This window comes from Melopsittacus undulatus, chromosome Z, assembly GCF_012275295.1.
Source record: "Melopsittacus undulatus isolate bMelUnd1 chromosome Z, bMelUnd1.mat.Z, whole genome shotgun sequence".
Classification (NCBI taxonomy): Eukaryota; Metazoa; Chordata; class Aves; order Psittaciformes; family Psittaculidae; genus Melopsittacus; species Melopsittacus undulatus.
Genome location: NC_047557.1, coordinates 60,915,329 through 60,938,836, shown reverse-complemented (window position 1 = coordinate 60,938,836; position 23,508 = coordinate 60,915,329). Strand labels below are relative to the sequence as shown.

At 45.2% G+C, this 23,508-nt stretch overlaps 1 protein-coding gene across 3 annotated transcripts in view; it reads left to right on the top strand.

The window, feature by feature from the left end:
- The window catches only part of LOC101871717 (tudor domain-containing protein 7), a 43,458-nt gene that overhangs the window by 6,000 nt on the left and 13,950 nt on the right, over positions 1-23,508 (top strand). For all 3 annotated transcript variants that reach the window (XM_031042264.2, XM_013130774.2, XM_031042265.1), the window contains exons 3-7: positions 5,044-5,185; positions 5,925-6,138; positions 10,110-10,195; positions 11,276-11,493; positions 22,631-23,211. In XM_031042264.2, coding sequence (XP_030898124.1) covers positions 5,044-5,185; positions 5,925-6,138; positions 10,110-10,195; positions 11,276-11,493; positions 22,631-23,211 — 1,241 coding nt within the window. The remainder of the gene's footprint in view (positions 1-5,043; positions 5,186-5,924; positions 6,139-10,109; positions 10,196-11,275; positions 11,494-22,630; positions 23,212-23,508) is intronic.

The window sequence follows — 23,508 nt, the reverse complement described above, 5'->3', positions numbered from 1 at the left end:
TGAATTCATCCACCTCACCTCTTTTTACATCTGAATTCCTTCGAACTCAAACCATCATTTTTGCTAAAGTCATTATGATGTGAAAACAATGGAAAAAAATGTTGAAAATAATTTACATTAGTGACAGGAAAAACCTGAAGTATACGAAAGTTGTTAAAATATGCATTTATGAAAGTGATAAACTGTTTATGAACCAAAAATATTTTATGTTGAGATCTTGAGAAAAGAGGAGGGCTGCAGGTAGTCCATCTTCATGGACGTGCAACCATGTTATAATCAGGGAAATGTCAGTTAGCCAGGAAATATGAGGAAAGGTCTCATACCCTTCTCTGGAAATGGGCACAGCTAGGCACCTCTCTGTTGTGACAGCTTACACAAGTGGTGTGCTGCTGTGGATAGATGGCTGCTGAGGAATGTTGGGCTGGAACAGAAGGGGAGGTGGCAGTTTCTGTGAGCCCCTCCAAATGTGAGAGCAATGGTGACAGAGCTCTGCCTTGGGATGGATGATGACACATCAAGAACTTGCAGCTTATGGGTAGTGGACAGACCAGTGTATGGGCAGCATGGTGTTCTTACACACACCCTTATCAGGAAGAAGTGGTAGATAAAGCAGATGATGCCTTCTTACAACAAGCCTCACATTTGCAAGCTTTGGTCCTCATGGACAACTTGAGCCACTGCCATACCTGCTGGAGGGATAAGACAGACAAGAATGAGCAATCCAGGATGTTTCTGGGGTGTGCTGATGACAATGTCCTGACACAAGTGAGGAGTTGATGAAGGCAGATGGTCTACTGGACCAGATTCCTACAAACAAGGAAGAAGTGCTTGGGAATGTAAAGACTGGGGACAGCCCTGGCTGCAGGGATTATGAGAATGTGATGTTCAGGAGCCTGAAAGGAGTAAAGCAAACAGCAGTATCAACAAGCCAGAACATCAGGAGAGCAGGCTTTTTTCTCTTCAGGAATCTGCTTGGAATTGTCATGGGATACAATCCTGGAGAGAACAGTGGTCCAGGAGAGGTAGGAAATTTTCAAAGATTGCCTCCTCCAATCTCAAGAATGGACCATCTCAACAGCTGGGGCTAGGGGAAAGCAAGGTTGCAGAAGGTACGCATGGATGAACAAGGAGTTCCTGGCTTACCTCAGCAATTAGAAGCTGGTGCACAAGAGGAAACAGAGTTGCGTGAGATGGAAGCAATGTAGAGATGCTGTCCAAACATTCAGGAATGTGATTAGGAAAACTAAAGCCTGTCTGGACCTGATTCTGGGAAGGAAAATGAAGGGCAGCAGGGAAGGTTTCTACAGGTTTCTATACATCAGCAAAAGGATGACTACGGAAAATGTATGTCTCCTGAGAAATGGCAACAGGGACCTGGTCTTAGAGGACATGGGGAAGGCTGAGGCAATGACTGCCTAGAAGATGAGCATGAGATGGAGAGTAACCCAGGCGGACTGCAGAGGATGCTTGCAGTATGCAAACCTCAACAGCTGAGAGGCAGTTCAGGAGAGTGTTCCTGGACATTTCTCAGCTGTTGGTGAGACACAGAACTGGGAAAGCTTGCCTTTAGCCTCGCCTGAACCATGGTCTGCTGGCTGGGATAATTAGGGCTAGGCAGGGGCAGCTTGGTGAGCTGTCTTGCTCTACTGAACTCTGGGAATACATCTCTTTGTGCAAGTCCCTCAGCTGTGCAGCATGCTCTTGCTTGGAGACCAAGCCTAAAACGGGGAACAAACACAGACAATTACTTGCTCACAATGATTTAGTTACACTTTGTATGCTCCTTAGCCCTGTGCAGACAGCTGAAGAGCAGTGGAAACTTGGGGGAGATCTCACCATCTTGGGTAATATCAAGCACTGCTACGCAGTGTACAGGGCCCTGTTTTTTCCACAGCACTGAAATGTTTTCACAATTCTCAGTAAACACACATAAGAAAATCAGTAAATGCCTGGAGTTTAAGGTAGGGTCTGGTTTGCAAAGGCTGCAGTGTCCCTCTGTTAGTGCGAGCAGGTGGATGGACAAGTTCATCCAGGGAGCAGTCTCTCGCATCTCTGGGACCGAGACAAAAAACCTGGACTGAACCCGTTTTGCAGCACTGACCTTACGTACCTTGGTAATCAGGTACACCATCTTCCTCTGACAGGAGGTTCCTGCTGTGGGAAGGGCACTCAACACAGTTGTGGGAGCAGCTTCTTTTCCAGCCCACTAACCCCTGATGTTCACTGGAGCACACAGGGCTAAAGCCCATGCCTAGAGCAGGGCAGGTACCCAACACTGCTGTCAGCAGCAGGGCAGTGCTGGTTGGCACACTTCCCTTAATGTGGCAGTATTCACGAGGTCCTCTCACTGTTTCAGCGTGGGTGGTGAGCAGGCAAATGCAGAAGAGGACTTTGAATGCTTTTAGTATCAAACCTTTAATACTAAGTTCAGATTTATGCATTTGTCCAGCACATAACATATCCACTGTGAGTGGGTCCAAACAGGTGCAATGGACTTCCTGGGTCTTTTTCTTCTAACCACCACTTCCTCTCACTCTCTGCAGCTCTGTTCACCTCCTGGCAGGTAACTGCCACCATTTTGTGTGGGGTAGCTGCCATTTTGTTCAGTGTTGCAACCCTTCTTTCTTGGTACCAAGAAGCGGTCAGATACAAGAATATATACATTTATATACAATGCACACAATATGTATGTAGTTAGAAATGCGTGTGTAAAGGAGTAGAGTAATACGCATTTTTATATATAGATGTGTTGATACATTCTTATAGAGGTATATAAACTAAATATTTATAACTGTAAAATGGGTGTAAAATATAGAGACCAGACTTTATTGAGGTAGTGGAATGGATAATTAAAAGTCTATAAAATGTAATTAAGAAAAGTAAAATGCAGGTTTTGGCCCTCCACTTTCATAGCTGCACAAAAAGTATTGACCTGTTGGGTCTGGGGAGCACCTAAAAGGTGGCACAGAGAAGCTGGGATGTGCCTGAGGACTACAAAACTCTCTGAGATGACCATAAAGAAGGCATAGGCATGTGCATGGAAACAACATCAAGACTGTCCTGTTAGACAACAATTACTGCAAGGCTTTGGGGACAGACCGCAATCCTGTGCCCTGAGGTATCAGAGCTGCTGCAGAAAGAGCAAGGGGATGGGTGTTGCAGAGCTTTTCAGCTCAGACCATGATTATTTTGGGGCCCAGAGCAGCAGACTGGCAGTGATAAAAGGGCTGGTGAAGCTTTTAGTTTTGAATAATGGAGATGATACTCTGCATTTTGCTAGGAGTCTCTTGGTGCGTATGGCCGTGTGGGATCTGAGAGATACAGAGCTACTGAGCAGGGCAAAAGGGCTGCATGGCAGACAAGTGTGGTCTGTACACAGGAGGGCCACACCAAGCCATGTCCCCTTGTCTGAGGATGTGCTCCAGGATCACACACACAGCATCTTCCTGTCGGTGGGGATCTTTAGACAAGAGTCTCAGATATGCAAGGCCTTTTCCTGTTGAAGCACATCCTGAAGGAGTGCACAGGGGCAGACACTGAGCAGGGATGGTGAGTGAAGTTGTGGACTGAAATGGGCTGTCACAGCCTGGGACTGCTCCTAGGCATCTGGAGCATCTCTGTGAATCACTGAGGCAGAAGAGGGGTTTTTGGCTGCCCAGGTGATATTGCATATCTGCTGTGTGCTGATTTGCATGCATTTAAGCACAGGCAAGGCAGCCCATTCAAGCTCTGACACCAGTGGCAGGCTTTTTGCATAGGCACAGCAGGTACGCCGTCTGATTCCTAAGCAGGAGCTCCTGAGGCGCAGAGCTGTCCCTCGCGGCCTCCCTCCTGTGTCTGTGTGTTGAGCCAACCCAGTGCAGATGCTGGTTGTGCAGACGCTGGGTGTACAGAGGAGAAGTTAGAAGAGGGGAAGGATGAGCACTGCCGGGGAGGCAAGAGTGTTGTCTTGTTGCTGGAGTTTGTCATCCCATATTTCCCGGGGCTGTTTGGATCAGCCTGAGAGACTGGGGAGAGCTCTGAAGCAAGTTGCGGCTGCTTAGCAGTCACTTGCTTTTTTCTTGGCACTTGCTTTCTCTGCTTTGGTTGTCCTGAGAGCGCTGCTGTCTGGTGCTGGCCAAGCGCCTGAGTTTCTCCTGTGCACAGCTGTCAAGCCTCGTGCCTGTGGGGTCCATGGTGATGAGGGTAACAGTGCTGTGCCTGAGGGCCCCTTCTTCAGCCTGTACCACCACCACTGAGCATGGCTGAGACCCACAGAGAGAGTCCCTGAGACCAGAGTCTCCCATTTTTCACTCAGGGCTTTTTGGGCGGTTGCCTGTGTTCCAAGAGTCCTGGAGGAGAATGCATCCAGCTGCCCCTGCAGGCTGTTAGCAGTTGAATGGCTCAAACGCTTGGGCTCCCATCTCCTCTGTGAGGTAAAGTGCACACTCTGTGTGTGTTCTGGGGGGTGTCAATGCAGGGTTCCTGCATCCATTCAAGGGATGTCCCGTGGCAGCAATGCTGGGCTGCGCCAAGGGGAGATCGACACAAGAGACCATGAAGGAGGCCAGGGAGGTGGCCGTGAGCTTGCCCAAGGTGGGGCTGTTGTTGGGGCCCGGCCCAGTGACTGTAGGACAGTCTGTGCAGCCAGGGGTACTGTGCTGTTTCTTGGGTCAGCGGGGCAGAGGCAGCTCCTCGGGGTCAGGGCAGTGTTGGGGCCCTGGTGAGCCTTTGCAGGAGGAGCAATGGCAGGGTGAAAGGCTGTGGCTCGCCAGTGTTGTCAAGCGAGATGTTCAGCCTGTGGGACGGGAGTGACAGAGCAGGCTGTTTGTTGGTGGGGCGCAAGCTCATGTGGGAAGGTGACAGCGGGGCTCTGCTGGCTGCTCTGCTGATCTCTGCTGCAAAAGGAGAGGGAGGTCTCTGAGTCTTTGTTGGCAGCTGAAGCCTTGGCTGTCAAGATCCAGCAGTTTGAGGCATGGGAGCGGCTGGAAAACCTTGTGCAAGCTGTGGATGAGCTTGGGCCTTACTGACTGTGTTCTGTCTGTCCGTTTCCTGCTCCCCCAGGTCATTTGCCATGCTGTTGCTTGCAGCGAGACCGAGCCAATTGCTCAGCTGGTGGCCCGGCAGAGGAGTTCCAAGAGGAAGACGGGACGGCAAGTGAACTGCCAGATGAGGCTGAAGAACACGTCTCCAGTCAAGCTGGCAGGTGAGCCGCAGGCAGCAGTGAAGGGCCCGCATTAGTGAAAGGGGCGTGCAGCTGCTGCAGCAGAAGTCTTCCCAGTGAGGCTGTGTCAGTGGTGCTGTTTGTATGTGGAACTGTGTGGTCCTGGTGAAGAGTTCCTGGGAGCAGGGAGTGTTGTTGATGAGGGCGCTTGCGTTTGCAAGCCCTGATCGGTAGGAAGCCCTTCTTGAGCAAGTAAGATGCTGCAGCAGTGTGTTCCCAGAGCCTCCGGGTCTTTCCCTCCCTGCTGTTGTGTTGCTGTCAGTGGCATCTCCCAGCATGAGGCCCAGACAAGGCGCATCTGCCTGTGAATGGGCAGCTTTGTTAGCAGCAACAGTTGGCTTCATAGTTTGTGTTCCCCTGTTCTTGTGTGTAAGGAGGGGTTTGCTTCCTTAGAGAAGGAAAGGGGTGGGAAAGAGCAGCCTGACCATGGGTCCCACCTGAAAGGTGAAAGGATGTGGCATCTCACAGTAAGTGTCTTTTCTGAGAGTGGAAGGGGGGATGGGTCTGTCATCTCTTTCCATGCTGCATTGCAGTGGTGGAGATTGCGAGTCACAGTGCTGAAGCAAGGAGATGGACTCTGAGCTGTGGTTGAGAGCATCCTTTCTAACTGTGTTGTGGAGAAGTATGGATTCTGTGGGGCGAGTTCCCTGCTGTGCTTGAAGTCTCTTTGGGTTGGGTGGAGGAGGGTGTGAACTCACAGTGACATCTGCAAACTCCTTAGGGAAGCCGAAAGGAACTTTGAGACAGCCCAGGTCTTTGAGTGTGCCAGAAGAAGGCAGCAAGAGGCCTGTTCCTCGCTTGCCACGAAGCAGAGGAGTGGCCGGTGGTGTGGTGAAACCCACTGTGGAGAGTGCCCGTCTTGCCTTGTCAGCAGCTGCTGGGAGCGGACCACCTAAGGAAATGCCCATGCAGAGACACGTCACTGTGGTCAACAGGTCAGTGTATGTGTGTGTGTGAGATGAAGTACGGTGGACTCTGGATGGTACCGTGCTGGCAGTGTGTTTTGGGACATGGGAATTGAGGCACCTGCCTTGCAGAAGTTGAAGTTTGACTGTGGGTCAGAAGCCAGGAGGGAGCGGGGTGCCCTTTGCCTTTTGGATGCTGCCGTAGCCATCCTGTGCTCTCGGCTGCTCCCGTGTCTTCTGGGGAGCAGCATGGCCAAAGGTGGCACTGCAAGGGAGGTGGGAGGTTGCTATTCCCCAGGCTAGGGGGGGCTGCTGAGGCCAGTGCAATGGAGCACGGGAGGAGGTTTGTGCGTAGTGACGGGCGATGCTGCGTGTTGAGGGTTGGGGCTGCCTGCAGGTGGCTGCTCTTTACCTCTCCACTTCTCAGTGGCAGCGTTGGTGCTTGGGACCCTTCTTGGGGTGCTGGAAGCCAGCAGCTGCCTGCCTGCATCTGGGTGAAAGAGGCGAGGGCTGGAGCTGCCGTTGTGCTGGGTTAGCAGTACATGCTGCTTTCAGCCCCTTTGATCCTCTCTAATCCGGGGGGCTTAGCCAGTGCTGCCCCATCAGCTCTCTGCTGTGTTGTTCTGGGCCGCCCAGGGCCATCAGCTGATGGTGGTGAGAAAGCCTTTGCTGCTCCCGCATTGTGGCTGCGCTGAGTGCACTGGAGCCGTGATTGTGGCAGTAATCCTGTGCCGGTCACTGGGCTGGGTTGTGAGCCAGCCTCCAGCTTTGCCTTGAATGGGAACCACGGTGGAGCTGTGCAGGGGCACTGAGCAGAGGGATGGATTAACCCTGTCGCGGTGCTGCTTGCTCTGGAACACCCCCAGAAAGCAGACTTGTCCTCTGCCTATGGCCTGCATGTGCCCTTTGTGAGCCAGAGCTCTGGGTGCCGGGGGGGGAGATGAGGATGTGCACAGAGCTCTCGTGGGAGCAGCAGCCACAGCAGGTTTTGGTTTATTGTTGGCTGGTAGCACTGCCTCATTTCCTCCTGCTGCTCCCCAAAGTGCCCTTTGCTGTGGCTGTTCTCTGTTGGTGGTGCTCTTTGGGCAGTTCCCGGTGGTGCTGATGCTGGTGGAGTTGGCTGGTGCCTTGGGGATGGGGAGCAGCTGTGGGGCTGCCAGGGGGATCTCTAGAGCAGGGTTGCTCTCGAGAGCAGGAGATGCTCCTTTGTCCGTGGGTGCTTGGACTGTGGTCGCAGCAGGTGCTCTTTGGACTTGCCCAGGCAAAACTGTGAAGGAGTTCAGAGGCGGGTGGTGTTGGCAGCCTGAGCCAGAGGCTGTGGAGCTGAGATGGGCGAGAGGGAAGCAGTGGCAGAGGGGAGGAAGCCAGAGGAGCCGGCAGTGGGCCTATGAAGAGTAGAGGGTTTGGAGGTAGAGGCCAGGAAAGAGAGATGTGATGCATGTAGCAGGTGTGAGGAGAGAGGGACCCAGGAGTATTCTGGAGGCGCCAGGTGGGCCTCTCTGTGTGCAGCACAGCTCTAATGATGTGAGTGTGGACCGAGCTGCCCCCCTTTTGTTGCTCCTGGGTGAGCTGGGTGAGGCTGTAGGGGAGCAACTTGTCAGGAGCTCTGTGGCCTCCTTGGCTGAGGAGGCTGCTGTGCAGAGGGGAGATGGGCCAAGCTGTCCAGCTGTGCAGGAGAGATTTGTTCCACAGGTCCTTCCACCTCAGCTCCCCTTTGAGCCAAGCACTGTGAGACTAACTGCTGAGATGGTGTTGATCCTGCCCCACTTACTTCCCCATATCTGAGCACCTTGGGGCCTCGCCCTTGGTCTGTTGAGGTCTTTGCTCCCCACTGGTGACTGCTAGGCTTGGCCCTGACTGAGACTTCAGAGGCTTTTTGGCAGCAACAGTCCTTGGTTAAGTTTGTGTCATGAGCATGTTTTCTTGCTGCTGCTGGAGAGGATGCCTTCTGCTGATAGCAATTTCTAGTAGCTGAGAAATTTGAGGCAGCTGAATGCTGGGGAGAAGTGTGTTCGGTAAGCCACTGTGTGGCTGTGTTCTATCCCATCTTTGGAGAGATAAGACCACTATGGTCTTTGTGAGCAAGCAGGGTGTCACAAGATTCTTGTCTGATTGCAAGGCTCAAAACTGATGATAACTGAGCTCGCTGGTAATGTATCACTGCTTTTTCCTTGGGGACTTGTTTAGCCACAGTAGGAAGCATAGGAAGGTAGCTCATGATGTTTCTTAATACTGAAAGTATCCCGAATCCAATTAGCTTTCACATTCACCATAAGAAAATCAGCAGTCCTCTGCTACAAGTTCCTTTCTGAGGTGTTCTAGATAGCATGGCTTGAAAAGGAACATTAGCCCTCTTCCTCACTGAAACCTTGCTGCAGTTGCTGCTGGTCTACCCTGCACTCATGCCATCCACATCATGAGCAGTAAAGTGGTATAAATGGTGTGTGGACACTGAGGACTAGAGCACAGCTGTTGGAATCCTACTGGAAAGCAGCAGTAGCAGGACAGTCTACATTAGCTAGCTCATGGGATTATTTTGTTTGCTAGGCAGTAGTAGACTCTTTTGAGTTTGCGTCCCTTAAGGGAACTTTCTTTTTGGGTACCTGTCTAGCTTAGAGTTGTCCATACTGGTAAATACATGTATAGGGAGGTGGGATCCTGGGTTTCTTATAGGGTCTGCATGACAGTCACATCACACTTTCTAAGAGGCGATTGTTATGCTGCTTTGTGTGGGGATCTGATTTGTGCCCAGGAGGTAGAGGGTTTTCCTGTGAGGCAGGTGGAAGAGTCTTTTCAGATACCCAAGAAGTGCAAGGTGTGAATGAATATTTGGGGTTTGTGTGGATGAGTTTTGTACTTTTTGAGTCTCACCCCATTTGTGTTTCATAAATGTGCTTGTTGTTGATCTTCTGCTCAGTATTTCTGGGCATGCTTCTCCTGCTTTGGAAAATGCTGTCCTGGGCAGTGGCTGTCATCACTGCTAAGGCAGTGGGACACAACACAGTTAAGAAGTATGATTTTTTGTGCAACTTATGCCCCATAGCTGATTGAGGAGCAGTAGTTTCTTCTTACAGGGAACAGTAAAAAAGCAAGGTAGACAAGTTCACAGCAACCTGCTATGCTTCTGTGGAGAGCTGTTCTTGAACATTTGCCACCCTGACTTCTCCACTGCAGTTCTTCCTTGAGTGTATCTTTGGCAGGTGCTTCGTCCTTGTCTTTGAACTCTTCTATCCAACTCTTGTTCCTTTACACTTGCAGTGTGTGTAATTATTCCACAGCATCTTGTTTCCCTTGCCATGTAGGTAATTATTCCATAGCTTACTGTTTCCAGAACTGTCATAGTGAGCTACACACTGCTGTGACTTCTTCATTGTCAGGAGCTAACTGTGCTTCATGGGCTCCCTGTATAAGCTACTTCTCTCTGAGGGAGCTCAAAAGAATGCCTGCAAATGTGAGATTTGTGTCTTTTCCATGGGTGACCACTTAAGAGGGGAATCTGTTGAACAGTGTAGCAATAGCATCCACAGAAAGACCTTGGGTTCCTGTGTAGTTTTAGGTGTTCCTCTGACTCCTGAAGCCAGATACCTTCAGAAGACTCTACCATGATGCCCAAGAAGGTGAGCATAGTCTTGTTTAACAGCAAGACTGGGATGCCATCCAGACTAACAACCAGCAAGTAAGGCTGAATGTATCAACTGTAAGATCATCAGCTGTTTTATTAGACCTAGGTGCTTCCCTTTTGCTAATGTCTCTTTACTATGTGTTTTGTTTCTTGCAATAATTGGGATAATAAGAAAAAATTAGAAACCACCTGTTGATCTGTCTTGTTACTGCTAGTCAACTTGTCTTCTAAGCCAGGACATTGTGAGTACTGATCTTGTGCAGGGAGCCTGCTAGAAGCTTGTGAAATAAATTTTATTTCATGTACAGGTCTTGGAAGCAAATGGAATGCTGTTCAGAGCCAGGAGAATGATTTAAAGCAATTTTATTTCCAATTGTAGGCCTGAGAAAAGACTAACTGTCCCACCACGGTTTCAAAAGGAGTTGCAAGTCCACCTGTCCAGAAGCTCTTCTGTAGATTCAAATGGTATGTTTGCCCATTAAAAAAATTTTTGTCACCTATTCACATTAGATTGGGTGCCATCCTAAGAAAAAAATCCATCTTGGTACTTAGGTTTGGGTGAGAAATCAAGTTCTGTGAGTGAACCTTCCCACTCTGGATCTTATGGTGCTGGGGAAAAGTGTGTTTTTACTTGTCTGCCTCTGTCTTCTAGGAAAATCTGCGTGTATTGAGTGTCAAAGCTAATCACAAAGCTTGTGTGAGTAGCTTGGAAACAGGAGGAATATGCTTAACTTCATGGCTGGGGTAGGGATCTGGTGTACGAGAGTGAAATCCTGGCTTTTAGCTGTAAGCAGCACATTTCTGGACCTACCTGTCCAGAAGATACTCTTCTGTGTGCCTGGTTCCCAGAAGTTGTGCAGTTGCTTTCTTTGAGACCTGTCAGGTTGATTTGTGAAGCTTCAAGTCTGGTAGCAATTATATGCCTCAAAAGAGAGGAGAGGAGTACTGATGAGGGAGCAGTGATACGAACCTCCATCTGGGATAATGACTGCCCTCCTCCTACGCACAATGTTATACAGCTCTCCAAAGTAGCTGAATAGTTTCTGTCTCTTTCCTTGCTCCGCTGGCAGGTTTCCTTGGATGCAGTAGCACAGGAGGTCTGGGTCCCGGGTTCAAACTTTTCTTCTGACATCTTAGAATGAAAGCCAGGCCTTTGGTCTGTTTTGTATCTCTGTCTGCATTTAGAACAACATCCTTGGATATTTGCCTGTGTCTTTGCTGTGCTTGTACTCATAATGATATTATCTTAATTCCCTCTTGGGGTGATGTCTCAGTGTAGTCTCTCAGCAACAGCATAAATGAGAGTTCTGTAACCTCTTCCAGGATCCCATCAGAAGAAAATAACTGAAAATTCAGCTTCAGATCAATTACTAAGTGTCTTAGCTTTCCATGGCTCTTTCCAATAGAAAGTGACTGGGTGGGAAAGATGTGTTTTGGTGTTATGCTGGGAGCTCCCATTTTATTTTTAAGTAGGTAGGTAATCATCTGTATTTCTCTCTGCTGATGAGTCTGTGTTTACTTCAAGGCTGTATTTTTGTTTATCAGATAACTTGAATACATCTACTGTGGAGACACAAACTGTTGCCTCTGGCCCTTCTGCTGCTCCTGTCAATGAAGTTCAAGGTCGCATAAAGGAGATTCTGAGCAAGTGCAGCAGCGGTGTCTGGGTGTCAAAGGTGCCACAGATCTACCGGGAAACGTACTGGGAGGAGCTCAGCACAGCAGTGCTCCGTCAACTTGAGAACTGGCCTCATGTGTGCACAGTAAGTACTGGTAGTTTCTCCTTCCCACACCATTGTGTTTTGTGCTTTTCATTGTTAGTGGGTTTATCTCCTCTTAAATCTATAAGCTATCAGTAAATCCTGCATGAACGGTCTTATGTCTGTCTGCATATAGACTTTTCCATAGGTTTTTATCACATCTTAGGTCAAGGTTAGGGAATTTGCTGTGCAAGTTAAGCTTATGATATAATAATAGATGAAATGTGATAATGCTGAGGGGAGAGATTACAGCTCCAAAACCTCCTGGCCACCCCCACCCTGATGTCTGTTACCCCTTGATCATCAGAACTGTTTTTGTCCTTCATATTAGGAGCTGTTCTTTTACATCTTTTTCTGCATTTAGGGCATAATGCAACTTTGCATCAAGGCTTTGTTTAGCCTTATTTAACAGGACAGTAGTATCAATGAACACTTCATCAGCATCTGTCAAACTGTGGCAACAGAAGTATACTGAAGTAATGAGAGTATCTATCTTCTTGAAGTGACTTTTCATGGAGATAAAAATACTTGTAATATTACGTAATAACTTTAAATGCCAAAAGAATTTCACTGTGATTAAATAATTGCTCTTCAGCAATAACACCATTTGCATGTGTGTATGGTATTGTGCATGTGTATGGTATTCTAACGCATATATAAAATGTACCTGTGACACGTGACATCTTACTACTGATACCAGTAATGTGTGCAGACAGCAGTACTTTGTTTTGATGGTTGATGAGCAGTTCCTGTGTTATCCACAGAGCAGGCTATTATGTTTTCAGTTACTTCATGCAGCAAATTCTAGTCTTTTTTGTAGCTCATGTTGCAGACAAAATGTTGCTGTTAATCCAGAATCTTTGGTCTGTGTTCATTGTCCATTTGCTTATAATCTGTTGGGTGTACTTCTTCTTTCTAGCAAGCAAATAGTCATTTTAGTGCAAATAAGCAGTCCTTAAACCTGTGTAACCATTGTAATAGAGCAGGCACAGCGCAATAGTAATCAGAATGATCAAGTTGTCTTGGCACAGCCAGTCTTACTGTAGAGAGCTGTTAATGAGCCTGTAAGGGCCACCATCATTTTCTGACTTACGTAAACTGTAGTCATGGCTTTGGCATAGAGAAGTTTGAACAGGGACCCAGGCCTTCTCATATGAAGGCTATCATATGTCTCTTAAATAGAATCAGTGTTTATTCCAGGTTCAAACATATTGTCTGCAGGTGCACAGCTCTGTAGATCCTTTGAAATGCCAGAGAGCAGACTACTGATACTTTCAGTATCAGTAAAGATGCTTCCATAATTAATATTTGAATTATTTCTGTCTTGCTGGGTACTTACATGGGAGTGGCTGCCAGCCTCAGAACAGGAAAAATGCCTGGTGTTTCTCTCAGTACCTTCTTAACAAGACAGCATTGAATGCATGCTCATCAGTAGTAGCTTAGCTGCAAGCTAGCAGTCAGTAAACCTTGCAATATGCCTTTAGCATCGCCAAGCCAGTCATTTGAGGATTCTCCTTTGGATAGTCATGTCTTGAATAACTTGCATTCCTAAACTTTTCTCTGAAAGAAATTTAATTTTTTTACATCTGGGAAATTATAATTTCTGTGTTTAGGTTACAATCACAGACTTTTACTAGGTAGTCAGCTGGAGGGAGAGAGACTATTAGAGCAGATATATGAGAGTTGAGAGGAATGCAGACTTGTAAACAAACATGGGTTTTTTTGTGAGGATGTTTGGGTTTGTTTTTGTTTTGGAAGGCACAAATAACCCAAAAGTCATAAAAAATGTACTTTCATTACTGGCAACATATCTGGTGGTTCCCTTTGCAGTCTAATTATAAACTCCCTTACTGAACTGTATGTATGTTTAAGACTTTTTCCTTGTATGTGCTCAGCTTTTCTCTTTTTGATAACTTGAACTCTGAGTGATTCAGGTGATGGTGATTCAGATATGGCAATTCAGGAGAACACTAAATTCTACTTCTATTCTCAAAACATTTACTTGGATTTCCAGACTTCTTTTTGAAAAGCTTTTAGAGAATTGGGCAGTCCTGGTCCTGGGACATCAGGGAAGGTGCTTGAATGGATGGATTAAAAGATTGGCTAAAAGATTGGAAATGTAGCAAGACTAAAATGATTTAGCAATGCCTTCGGAAAGGCAGAAGTCAGGGCGGTATTCCAGCAGCAGGATACTTGGACAACTGCTGGTCAGGATTACACTAAATGAGTTGGTAAGGGGTACAAGTAGCAATTCAGCTGGCTGTTCAGGGTTGTGAAGATCAGGGCTTTCTGAAGAAGTATGAAACTTCCTATTACCAGATTGCTGGCTCATGAAATTGCAACTGAGACTTAACTGCAGTAATGGACAGGAGGAACTCTTTATGTTAAAGAAATGTTGGTTCTCTCCCCATCCACTCCCCATCTGAACTGTTAAGCTTTGGAAAAGAGAACTTAGCATTTATAATTTCATGAAAATGTTGGCTCAGTATGAAAAAGTGCAAATCATAAGAAGTACTTGAAAAATAATTGAATGGACCAATGAATGACCATCTAGGCCAACTGCATGACCACTTAATGGCCGACCAGAAGTTAAAGCCTAAGGGCATTGTCCAAATGCCTTTTAAACAGTGACAGGTTTGGGGCATCAACCACCTATTTAGGAAGCCCATTCCAGTGTTTAACCACCTTACCTATGAAGAAATGCATCCTAATGTTGCATCCGTTCTCCTCTATTCACAAATAGAAAGTCTAGAAAAGCATCTTTCTTAGTTGCCTTACTGAGTACTTGTAACAAGAAGTTGCCTTCCACAAACTTCAAGCATTTCCCCGAGTTTCTTGTCAAAGCAGTGTGGTATTCTCAGCTTATGTCTGGAAAGTAGAAGTCTCTTGTAAGAACAAGGGCTACTGATTCAGAGATTTCTCCTGATAGCACAAATGAATTATTCTACAGACAATCATCCTGGCTGGACAATCAGTAGTAGACAAGGCAGAATGACATCTGCTTTGTTTTCCATCCCCTTAATCCTCATAGAATCAAAATAGTTAGGGTTGGAAAGGACCTTAAGATCATCTAGTTCCAACCCTGCTGCCATGGTCAGGGACACCTCCACACTAAACCATGTCACACAAGCCTCTATCCAACCTGGCATTGAACAAAGCCAGGGATGGAGCATTCACAACCTCCTTGGGCAACCCATTCTAGTGCCTCACCACACTAACAGTAAAGAATTTCTTCCTTATACCCAATATAAGCTTCTCCTGTTTTAAGTTTGAACCTGTTACTGCTTGTCCTGTCACTACAGTCCCTAATGAAGAGTCCCTCCCCAGCATCTCCATAGCCCCCCTTCAAATACTAGAAGGCTGCTATGAGGTGTCCACGCTTCTCTCCAGGCTGAACAGCCCCAACTTTCTCAGCCTGTCTTCATACAGGAGGTGCTTCAGTCCCCTGATCATCCTCGTGGCCCTCCTCTGGACTTGTTCCAACAGTTCCATGTCCTTTTTATGTTGAGGACACCAGAACTGCACACAATGCTCCAAGTGAGGTCTCACGAGAGCAGAGTAGAGGGGCAGGATCACCTCCTTCGACCTGCTGGTCACGCTCCTTTTGATGCAGCCCAGGATACAGTTGGCTTTCTGGGCTGTGAGTGCACACTGAAGCCGGCTCATGTTCAGTTTCTCATCAACCAACACCCCCAAGTCCTTCTCTGCAGGGCTGCACTGCATCTCTGCTCTGCCCAACCTGTAGCTGTGCCTGGGATTGCTCTGACCCAGGTGTAGGACCTTGCACTTGTCATGGTTAAACTTCATGAGGTTGGCATCAGCCCACCTCACAAGTGTGTCAAGGTCCCTCTGAATGGCATTCCTTCCCTCTAGCATATCAACTGAACCACACAGCTTGGTGTCATCAGCAAACTTGCTGAGGGCGCACCCAGTCCCATTGTCCATGTCACTGACAAAGATGTTAAACAAGACTGATCCCAGCACCGATCCCTGAGGGACACCACTCGTTACTGTCTCCAGATGGACACTGAACCGTTGACCACAACTCTTTGCATGTGCCCATCCACCCAGCTCTTTCTCCACTGAGTGGTCCACCTATCAAATTGATGTCTCTCCAATTTAGAAACAAGGATGTCGTGTGGGACAGTGTCAAACACTTTGCACAAGTCCAGGTAGATGACATCAATTGCTCCCCCCCATCAATTGCTCTATAACCCCATCATAGAAGGCCACCAAATTGATCAGGCAGGATTTCCCCTCAGTGAAGCCACGCTGGCTGTCACCAAGCACCTTGTTGTTGTTCATGTGCCTTAGCATACCTTCCAGGAGAATCTGCTCCAAGATTGTTCAAGGCCAGGTTGGACAAAGGCTTGGGTGACATGGTTTAGTGTGAGGTGTCCCTGCCCATGGCAGGGGGGTTGGAACTAGATGATCTTAATGTCTTTTCCAACCCTAACTATTCTATGATTCTATGATTTTGCCAGGCACAGAGGTGAGACTGACTGGTCTGTAATTCCCTGGGTCATCCATTTTCCCCTTCTTGAAAATGGGGGTTATATTTCCCTTTTTCCAGTCATCAGGAACTTCACCTGTCTGCCATGATTTTTCAAATATTATGGCCAGTGGCTTTGCAACTTCACTCACCAGCTCCTTCAGGACCCACAGATGGATTTCATCAGGTCCCATGGACAAGACTGATCCCAACACCGATCCCTGAGGGACACCACTCACTACTGGTCTCTAGTTGGATATTGAGCCATTGACCACAACTCTTTGCATGTGCCCATCCAGACAGTTCTTTATCCACCGAGTGGTCCCTCTATCAAACTGATGTCTCTCCAATTTAGAGACAGGGATGTCATGCGGGACATTCTAAAGGCTTTTAACTACATCATTGCTAACTGTGAGGGCTGTTCAGTCAAACTTCTCCTTACATACTGTGCAACTCCTCCACCTCGCCTGCTCTGCCTGTCCCTCCTGAACAGCCCGTAGCCTTTCATCCCAGCCCCTATGGGACTCATTCCACCATGTCTCACTAATACCATTGTCATCATAGCTCTGGGAACTAGCCATCACTTCCAGTTCACCCCACTTGTTTGTCATATTGCTTGTGTTGGTGTATGAGCATTTCGGATGTCCTCCTGAGCCCTCCATGCTCCCAAGAGCAATGTAAATACTCCTGATAGCATGGCTACTGTTGGGCAATGCCATGACAACCCCTGGCTTACTTTCAGCTCTCCTGTTGGCATCCCCTTCCCTCAGTGATTCTGGTTTAAAGTCCTTTGTCAGTCCAGCCAGCTTATAGCCGAAGATACATTTCCCCTACTGGGACAGATGGATCCTGTCAAGCTCCATCATACCTTCTGCCTCAGAGCACAAGGTTATAAACCCTAAAGTTTTGGTAGAAACACCAGGCCTAGGGCCAGCTATCTATATCTTGGGCTTGTCTGTTTCTTCCAAAGTCATACTGGTACTAGGAAGATTGAGGAAAACACCTGGGCTCCTGATTTTTTTAGCATTCTTCCCAGGGCCCTGAAATCTCTTTTGATCAATGCTAGACTTCTTCTTGCAACATCAGTAATATCCACACGAAAGAGCAGGTGTGGATAACAGCCCGAAAGCTGTACTAAGCTACTCAAGTCATCTGGTGACATGTCTGATTTGGGCCCCAGGCAGGCAGCAGACTTCCCTGAAAAGACAGTCCAATATCTGTTCTTAAGAGAGAAGAAGAGGGCAAACACTGCACCACTGGAGAAACATGTCTAAATCGGGTGTACTCCTCCCATCTGTATTCAGAAAGTACACAAAGAAAAACTGAGAGATCAAGCAGGGTGAGATGGTGATTCAGAAGGTGATGGGTAAAGATAAGTAATGGATCCTGTATGGGCCACAATTAAGTTAAATTATTTAAGTGGGGAAAGATAGAGCTATGGGGTGTAAAATAATAGAGACCTGGGGAACGTAAATGGAGAATAATCATCATCTTTAATTCAAAAGAAATACTTTCACTGACAAATGGATGATCCCTGGCTTCAGTCACCAGAATCTTCTTCTTTCCAAAGAAACTGTCACTAACTGATAGTGCCTGAAGTATGGAGTATCCAGCATGGGAGGAAGAGGTATCATTACATTTGTCTTACCTGCTATGCTTTTTCCTAGGCACCTGCTGTTGTCAAAGAGGATGTCAAGCTAGGAACACCTATGTTCTGACCAAGTACAGCTCTTCTAATGTGCTGATTCGAGCTGCCTGTGTGTATTTATTCCACAGGTGATCGTTTCTGAACAGTCTTGGGGCTAACTTCCTTCTAATAGTAGCCTTTTAAATGCTTGTACATCAGTATGGGAAGACAACAAAATATGTCAGTCCCATGTTGTTTGTCAGGTGAATCTGTCTTCTATTATCTTTTTCTCCATTTGTCTTCCCAAGTTCTTTCTTGTAGTTAGAAGAAAGAGAAAATAAGAGGCAGACATCTTTTAAGTGGCAGAAAGAATGGATGCATTCTTCTAGTATTCATTTCTTGTAGTAATGGCTGTCTTGGTCCTTCTGATTTCTCAAATTGCTGGCAGAAAAATGAAACTCCCATTCTGAATTGGGAAATTCCAGTTATGCTGAAAGAAATATACTAGCTTTTCAGCAGTTCTAGAACAAAGACATTCTCTTTTATAAAGCATCCTACTGCCTCTGGCTGTCAATCAGCTTAGACATTATCTGATGTTATCAGAGGCCAGTTTCATCTCCAGTATTCCACTATTCCTCAGTCAGTTGTCTTAATGCTTTTTAATAAGCATATGACTAAAAAATATATAATACCTGAACATATTCTTTATCAGTCAGGGTCACCATGAGTAGCTTGCCCAGGGCTGTCTCCGGTTATGTTTTAAAACACTCTACAGCCTTTCTGGGCAACATATTCCAGTCCTGTTCCTGTCCTGTTCCAACTTCCCAGATGACAGGAGGTTTGGCTGAAGACAAGACTTTTAGTGTGTCCTTTTGGTATTTGGGGTAAGAAGTTAGCTGTTGTAGCTTCCCATGCAAAACAGCTGATTTTGTATCGGACTAGAAGCTGTAAAAGCTGAAGTGTGAAGGATAAGATTGGCAAAAACAGTGGGACTGGGAGTTCTAGTGGTCACCTCTGACAGAGAAAAGACAGCCAAATTTATAGATGCAAGATTCTGCTGATCAAGGCCAGGCATGCCTTCCTTGCTGGTTGGAGCTCCAGCTTGCTGGGAGTTGAACTTCAGGTACTCTTGAGAAAAGTCAGAAAGATGAGAGCTGCCTTCACACTGAAGCATTTGTCTAAGATACTTCAGCAAAATATGGCTGTATGCAGTCTGTATATGTATGCCATAGTAGCTAGTTTCTGTTCTGCATGTTTAAATCAGATCTGAAAGAGTTAATGCATCACATGTCTGGTGAATTATTCTTGCTGAATCAGAGTGATAGTTCTGATCAGTGTGTTCTAAAGCAGTTGTTGAAGACCCCTTTGATACCAAGAATCCTGAAGCCAGACTTCTTCTATTTGCCACATATGGTGATACTCTGTCATTGACATTCAAAACTAACTTCCACTATGTGTTTCCTTTCCCTACCTTGCTGAAGAATGGCAGAAAATAGCTGAATATGTTAGTTGTGAATGTAACAGCGAAAATGAAGGACAACTTTTCCGAGTAGAAACACTAATTTCAAGGAGTTGTCTTCTCTACCTCCTTCCTGGAAGATACTGATGCTGTAAGAGTTTTCAAGTGTATCTGCTCTTTCATCATCACTGTACACAGACAAGACTTGTGGTTATGTTACTTGTTCTGGCATCACAGAGTGGATCTTCTCTTTTGATTATGTATATTAGTGTAGTGCTTTACTTGTACGTTGTCAGGCACACATATACAAAACTTTTGTTTTGACAACACACACAGGATCATGTCTGCCTTTGTCCTCTCCATATATGTATGCCAAAAAGAGAAAACTTGCTCTCTATTTGCATTCCACTGGATTTAATCAATTGCAGCGTCCGTATTTATCTTGGGAGCATTTTTTCACTTGAAGCTTTACTTCTTGGGTCTCCACATGTTTAAGAACTCATTTTGTTACTCAGGCCTAGAACAAATATGTTTTTCTTTTGTGTAGAACAACGTAAGTCTGTATTGGCTTGGTAATGCATTCTGACAGCTGTGGACTTTGCTTTACCCTCTCTAATGGAGAGGTGACAGTAGGCGTGTTGTGCTTGCAAAGCAGACATGCCAGCCGCACTAATGGGAAGTACCTTGCAGGCAAATCTATAAATCCAACTGGAAACCAAGTTGAGGTATTTGTACTAAAAAAGGGTGTCTGCTTTGAAGTACTGCTCACAAGTGAAACTGTTTGCTTCTAATTGAAAGTTTCTGTAGTGTTGCGCATCTTTGAAGGTGTCTTGGCCATAGCACAGTTTGGAGGAGTCTCTTGCATCTTGAACATTAACATCTATGGAAGAAACAGTGGCTTAATGATGTACATCTGAGCTTATTTGTACCTAAGCACAATGTACTGAAACCATATACTGAAATAGCATTTTGCTGTCTCTAAATGGTTTACCCAGTCAGCATCTACAATCTCTTCTAAACAGAGCTTCAGTGCCTAAAAAACCTCAGTGCTATTATTGGAATTAAGAGTCTTAAAGGTCTGTAAGGATCTTCTCTCTTTATTCTGCTGCTAGTTTTTAGCGTGTAAGGTTTAATACTCCTGTCAGCTAAAATTTATTCATCTCTGTTGCAGCACGAGTTAAAAAGAGCTATGTAAGAGAAAAGGTACATAAAGGTAGACCTCTGCTTGTTTCAGTATGAACTGTGATACATTCCAACATGGATTTCTCAAGCAGATTTTTGTCCTTATAATGCCAGTATTTTCTGAAGCTAAACATTTCCTTGGCTGGTCATTTAAACAAGTTCCTTCAGTCTTTTATATGGACACTTGGACATCCTTATCAGTTCTTCTGTATTTAGTATGTCATTACCTGCCAAGGAGTTCTGCCCTGATTTTTTCCTCTGGGCCACATGGTATACTTTGGTCTCTTGACTGTGTATCAAAGCACATGTAAGGCCTTGATAACTTTTTGTTTGTTTGTTTGTTTTTACCAAGCTCCATTGTCTGTGGTTCAGGAGGCACAGTAATATCACTTATACCACAGGGTACAAATGTAGGTTCTTCCTGTCATGAATCATTGAAGACTTTTTGGTCCTTCTAAATTGAATGGCCAGATATGTTTTGTCACCTTTATATCAAACTGATTAGCAGAGATGCTTGAGAACTTTGTGAATGTACATTGAAGTCCTTTATATGATTTGTTTATATTTTGTCCTATAGTAGATACATATCCTTTAGTAGATGGATGTCTGGAATGCACTATCTCTCCCCTCCCCCAGTTAAGAAGAATGTCTCCTTGGTTTAATGAGCTTACTTGGAAAAACTCAGTCTTAAAAGTCTGTGGACTCTTTTACATGAATTCAGGGAGTTGAGGGTTGTTAGATATGTTTGTTTGCTTTCTAATGTCTTATTCTTGCAGAAAATATTACTACTTTGGTTTTCATTAATAAAGAAGCATTCAGACATGCCACCATGAATACATGAGAATTCTCTAATGTGGTTAATTTTTTTTCATCTATGAAAACTGTTCCCTTTGTGTCAATTTTAGATAGCACACATGCTAATGTTCATGGCAGTTGACCAAGAGCTGTTGCCAAGAACCATTTGATAGTCTTCTTTTGCACCAGTAGACAGTGTAGTGAACAAGTGTATGGATGTGCACTTGTGTAGTAACACTTAGGTGGTTTTGCTGACTCTCTAAACTCAGATCATCATGTGGCAATTTGGGATGAGTGTGAAGAGATGCACATAGGAAAAACTATGTGGTTCTTGACACAATAATGACTTTCCCCTCTCCCATTTTTTTCCAATGTATTGTAACTAAATATACTTATCTCATTTGTGTTATCTTGATAATGAGTTGTGTATTATTCTTGTTATGTAAGATAATAGTCTTCTTTTTTTACACTTCCATTGCATGCTGCTAGGACAGAACAGCATAGAATGGCTTTAGCAACCTTTATAAAGTTCTGATGGGTATGGACATCAATATTGTAAGGTAAATGCTGCCCCTGAGCGGTAGCAAGTAATTCAGCTAGACAGTGTTTTGTTCAGTGGTCTGCCTCGGAAAAGGACTTTGGTGTGATGTACATCCAGGAGACTGATGAGAATTTTTTCTTCTGAGGAACATCAAGATGGAGCTACATAAACCTTAATAACTTTATTGCAGGACTTGTTTTTGCTTTGGAACCAATGTGGAAACACTGAGAGCTTTTGTTATCTCAATTCTATATAGATATTCGTGCTAAGCTACGGTTAGGTTGATCTAGCTTGAAACTGCATAGCTTAGGAATTTGAATTTATTGTAAGTTTATTTCTACTGTTCTCAAATGGTGCTTTTAAGTATGTAAAGAAGTTAAGGATGACTTCTGATCATGTGAAATGCCTATTGAACTTCACAAACAGTAGAAACATGGACTGGCAAAACACAGAGGCCTGGAGGGAGGGTACAGTTTAAAGTGGCCTAATCAAATTTATAACAAAATTTATTAGGAAATTTGTTCCTTAATTTCAGAACCATTTGAAAGAAAATAAATTCCTTGAGCATGTCAGTAGATAGGCTTTCAACACTGCCTGACAGGTGTCCTCTTATTTTGGAAGTATGCCATCAAACCCCCCCCTTTTCCTCAGGAAGCTGAGATGGAAACTTTCATTTATGATCTGCTTACCTGTATGGATGACCGGCACAGGGGGGTGCTAATGTGCAAAAAGACCTAAGTTTCTGGAGTGTGTCATAATCTTCTTGTCATTCTAGGAGAAAAGAGAGACAAGACGTCTTTGGAAGCAAGTCTTGAGTTGTGTTACATAGATCAGATACTTGCCCTGTACTGATGTGGTCATGTGCATTTGGTATCCTTCAAAATGGAGGTGAAAGCTTTGCAAGAAATACTACTCTGTAGTAACTACCTAAGCTTACTTTCCCCGTGGATACCCATTTCAAAGTCTGTGTTATAAAATATAACTAGCAAAATGGATTACAGTTAGGTATGCAACTGATTATTGATTATATTTTTTGTTTCTAAGGTGGAGAAAGTGCACAGAGGTGATCAGGTGGATGGGCTTCTTTATCCTGCTGAGAAAATAACACCGACAGCAAAAAGTGATACAGAGCAACACAAAGCATCTCAAAATGTTACTTCTTCAAAAGCAGACCCTTTGTTAAAACCAAGTATGGAGAGCACGCCTGCATCGCTTAGTAGTGACTTCAAGCAGAAAATTGTCAAAATTTTGCGGAAGTATTCTAGCGGTCTTTGGGCTAATGCACTTCCCAAATTGTACCAGGACACCTACCAAGTAAAATTTCCAGAAGACATTCTAAATAATCTAGAGCTGCTCTCAGATATATGTATAGTGGACTATGTATCTGAAGTCCCCAAAAAGGCCATCCTCTACGCAAAACCTCAAAGATTCATTGACGCAAATCTGAATGTCACTGAGAGAGTCCAGAGGCATGGTGGTATGAAAGCTACAGCTGAACAACAGTATGAAGAATCCAAGGACCATTATCCAGAAAACATAACTGTTCCTCCTTTAACGATTCCATCGGAAGGATCTGTGTCCATCATGGTGTTGGAACTCAAAAACACTAATGAGGTCCTAATTAGGCAAGTCACTTCAGAAACTCTATTTTTTTTTCTTCATTTATGAATTCACATATTAATATTGTGCAGGTCTGCTTAAGAGAACAGATGAACAGGAGGTTGCAGAACTTTATTTACTTATTTTGATAATGGAAATTAATCCTTTTGTTTGGGTGCTTAAATGAAAATTTTCTGTAACTTTTTCCCTGCTGATCTGATCTATCATTTGCTTGTCTGAGAATCAAAGCAGATTTGACTTGCCATTGGAGACTTATTAAAATAACCCTATTATAACACATAGTAGTATTCAGATATTGCTGC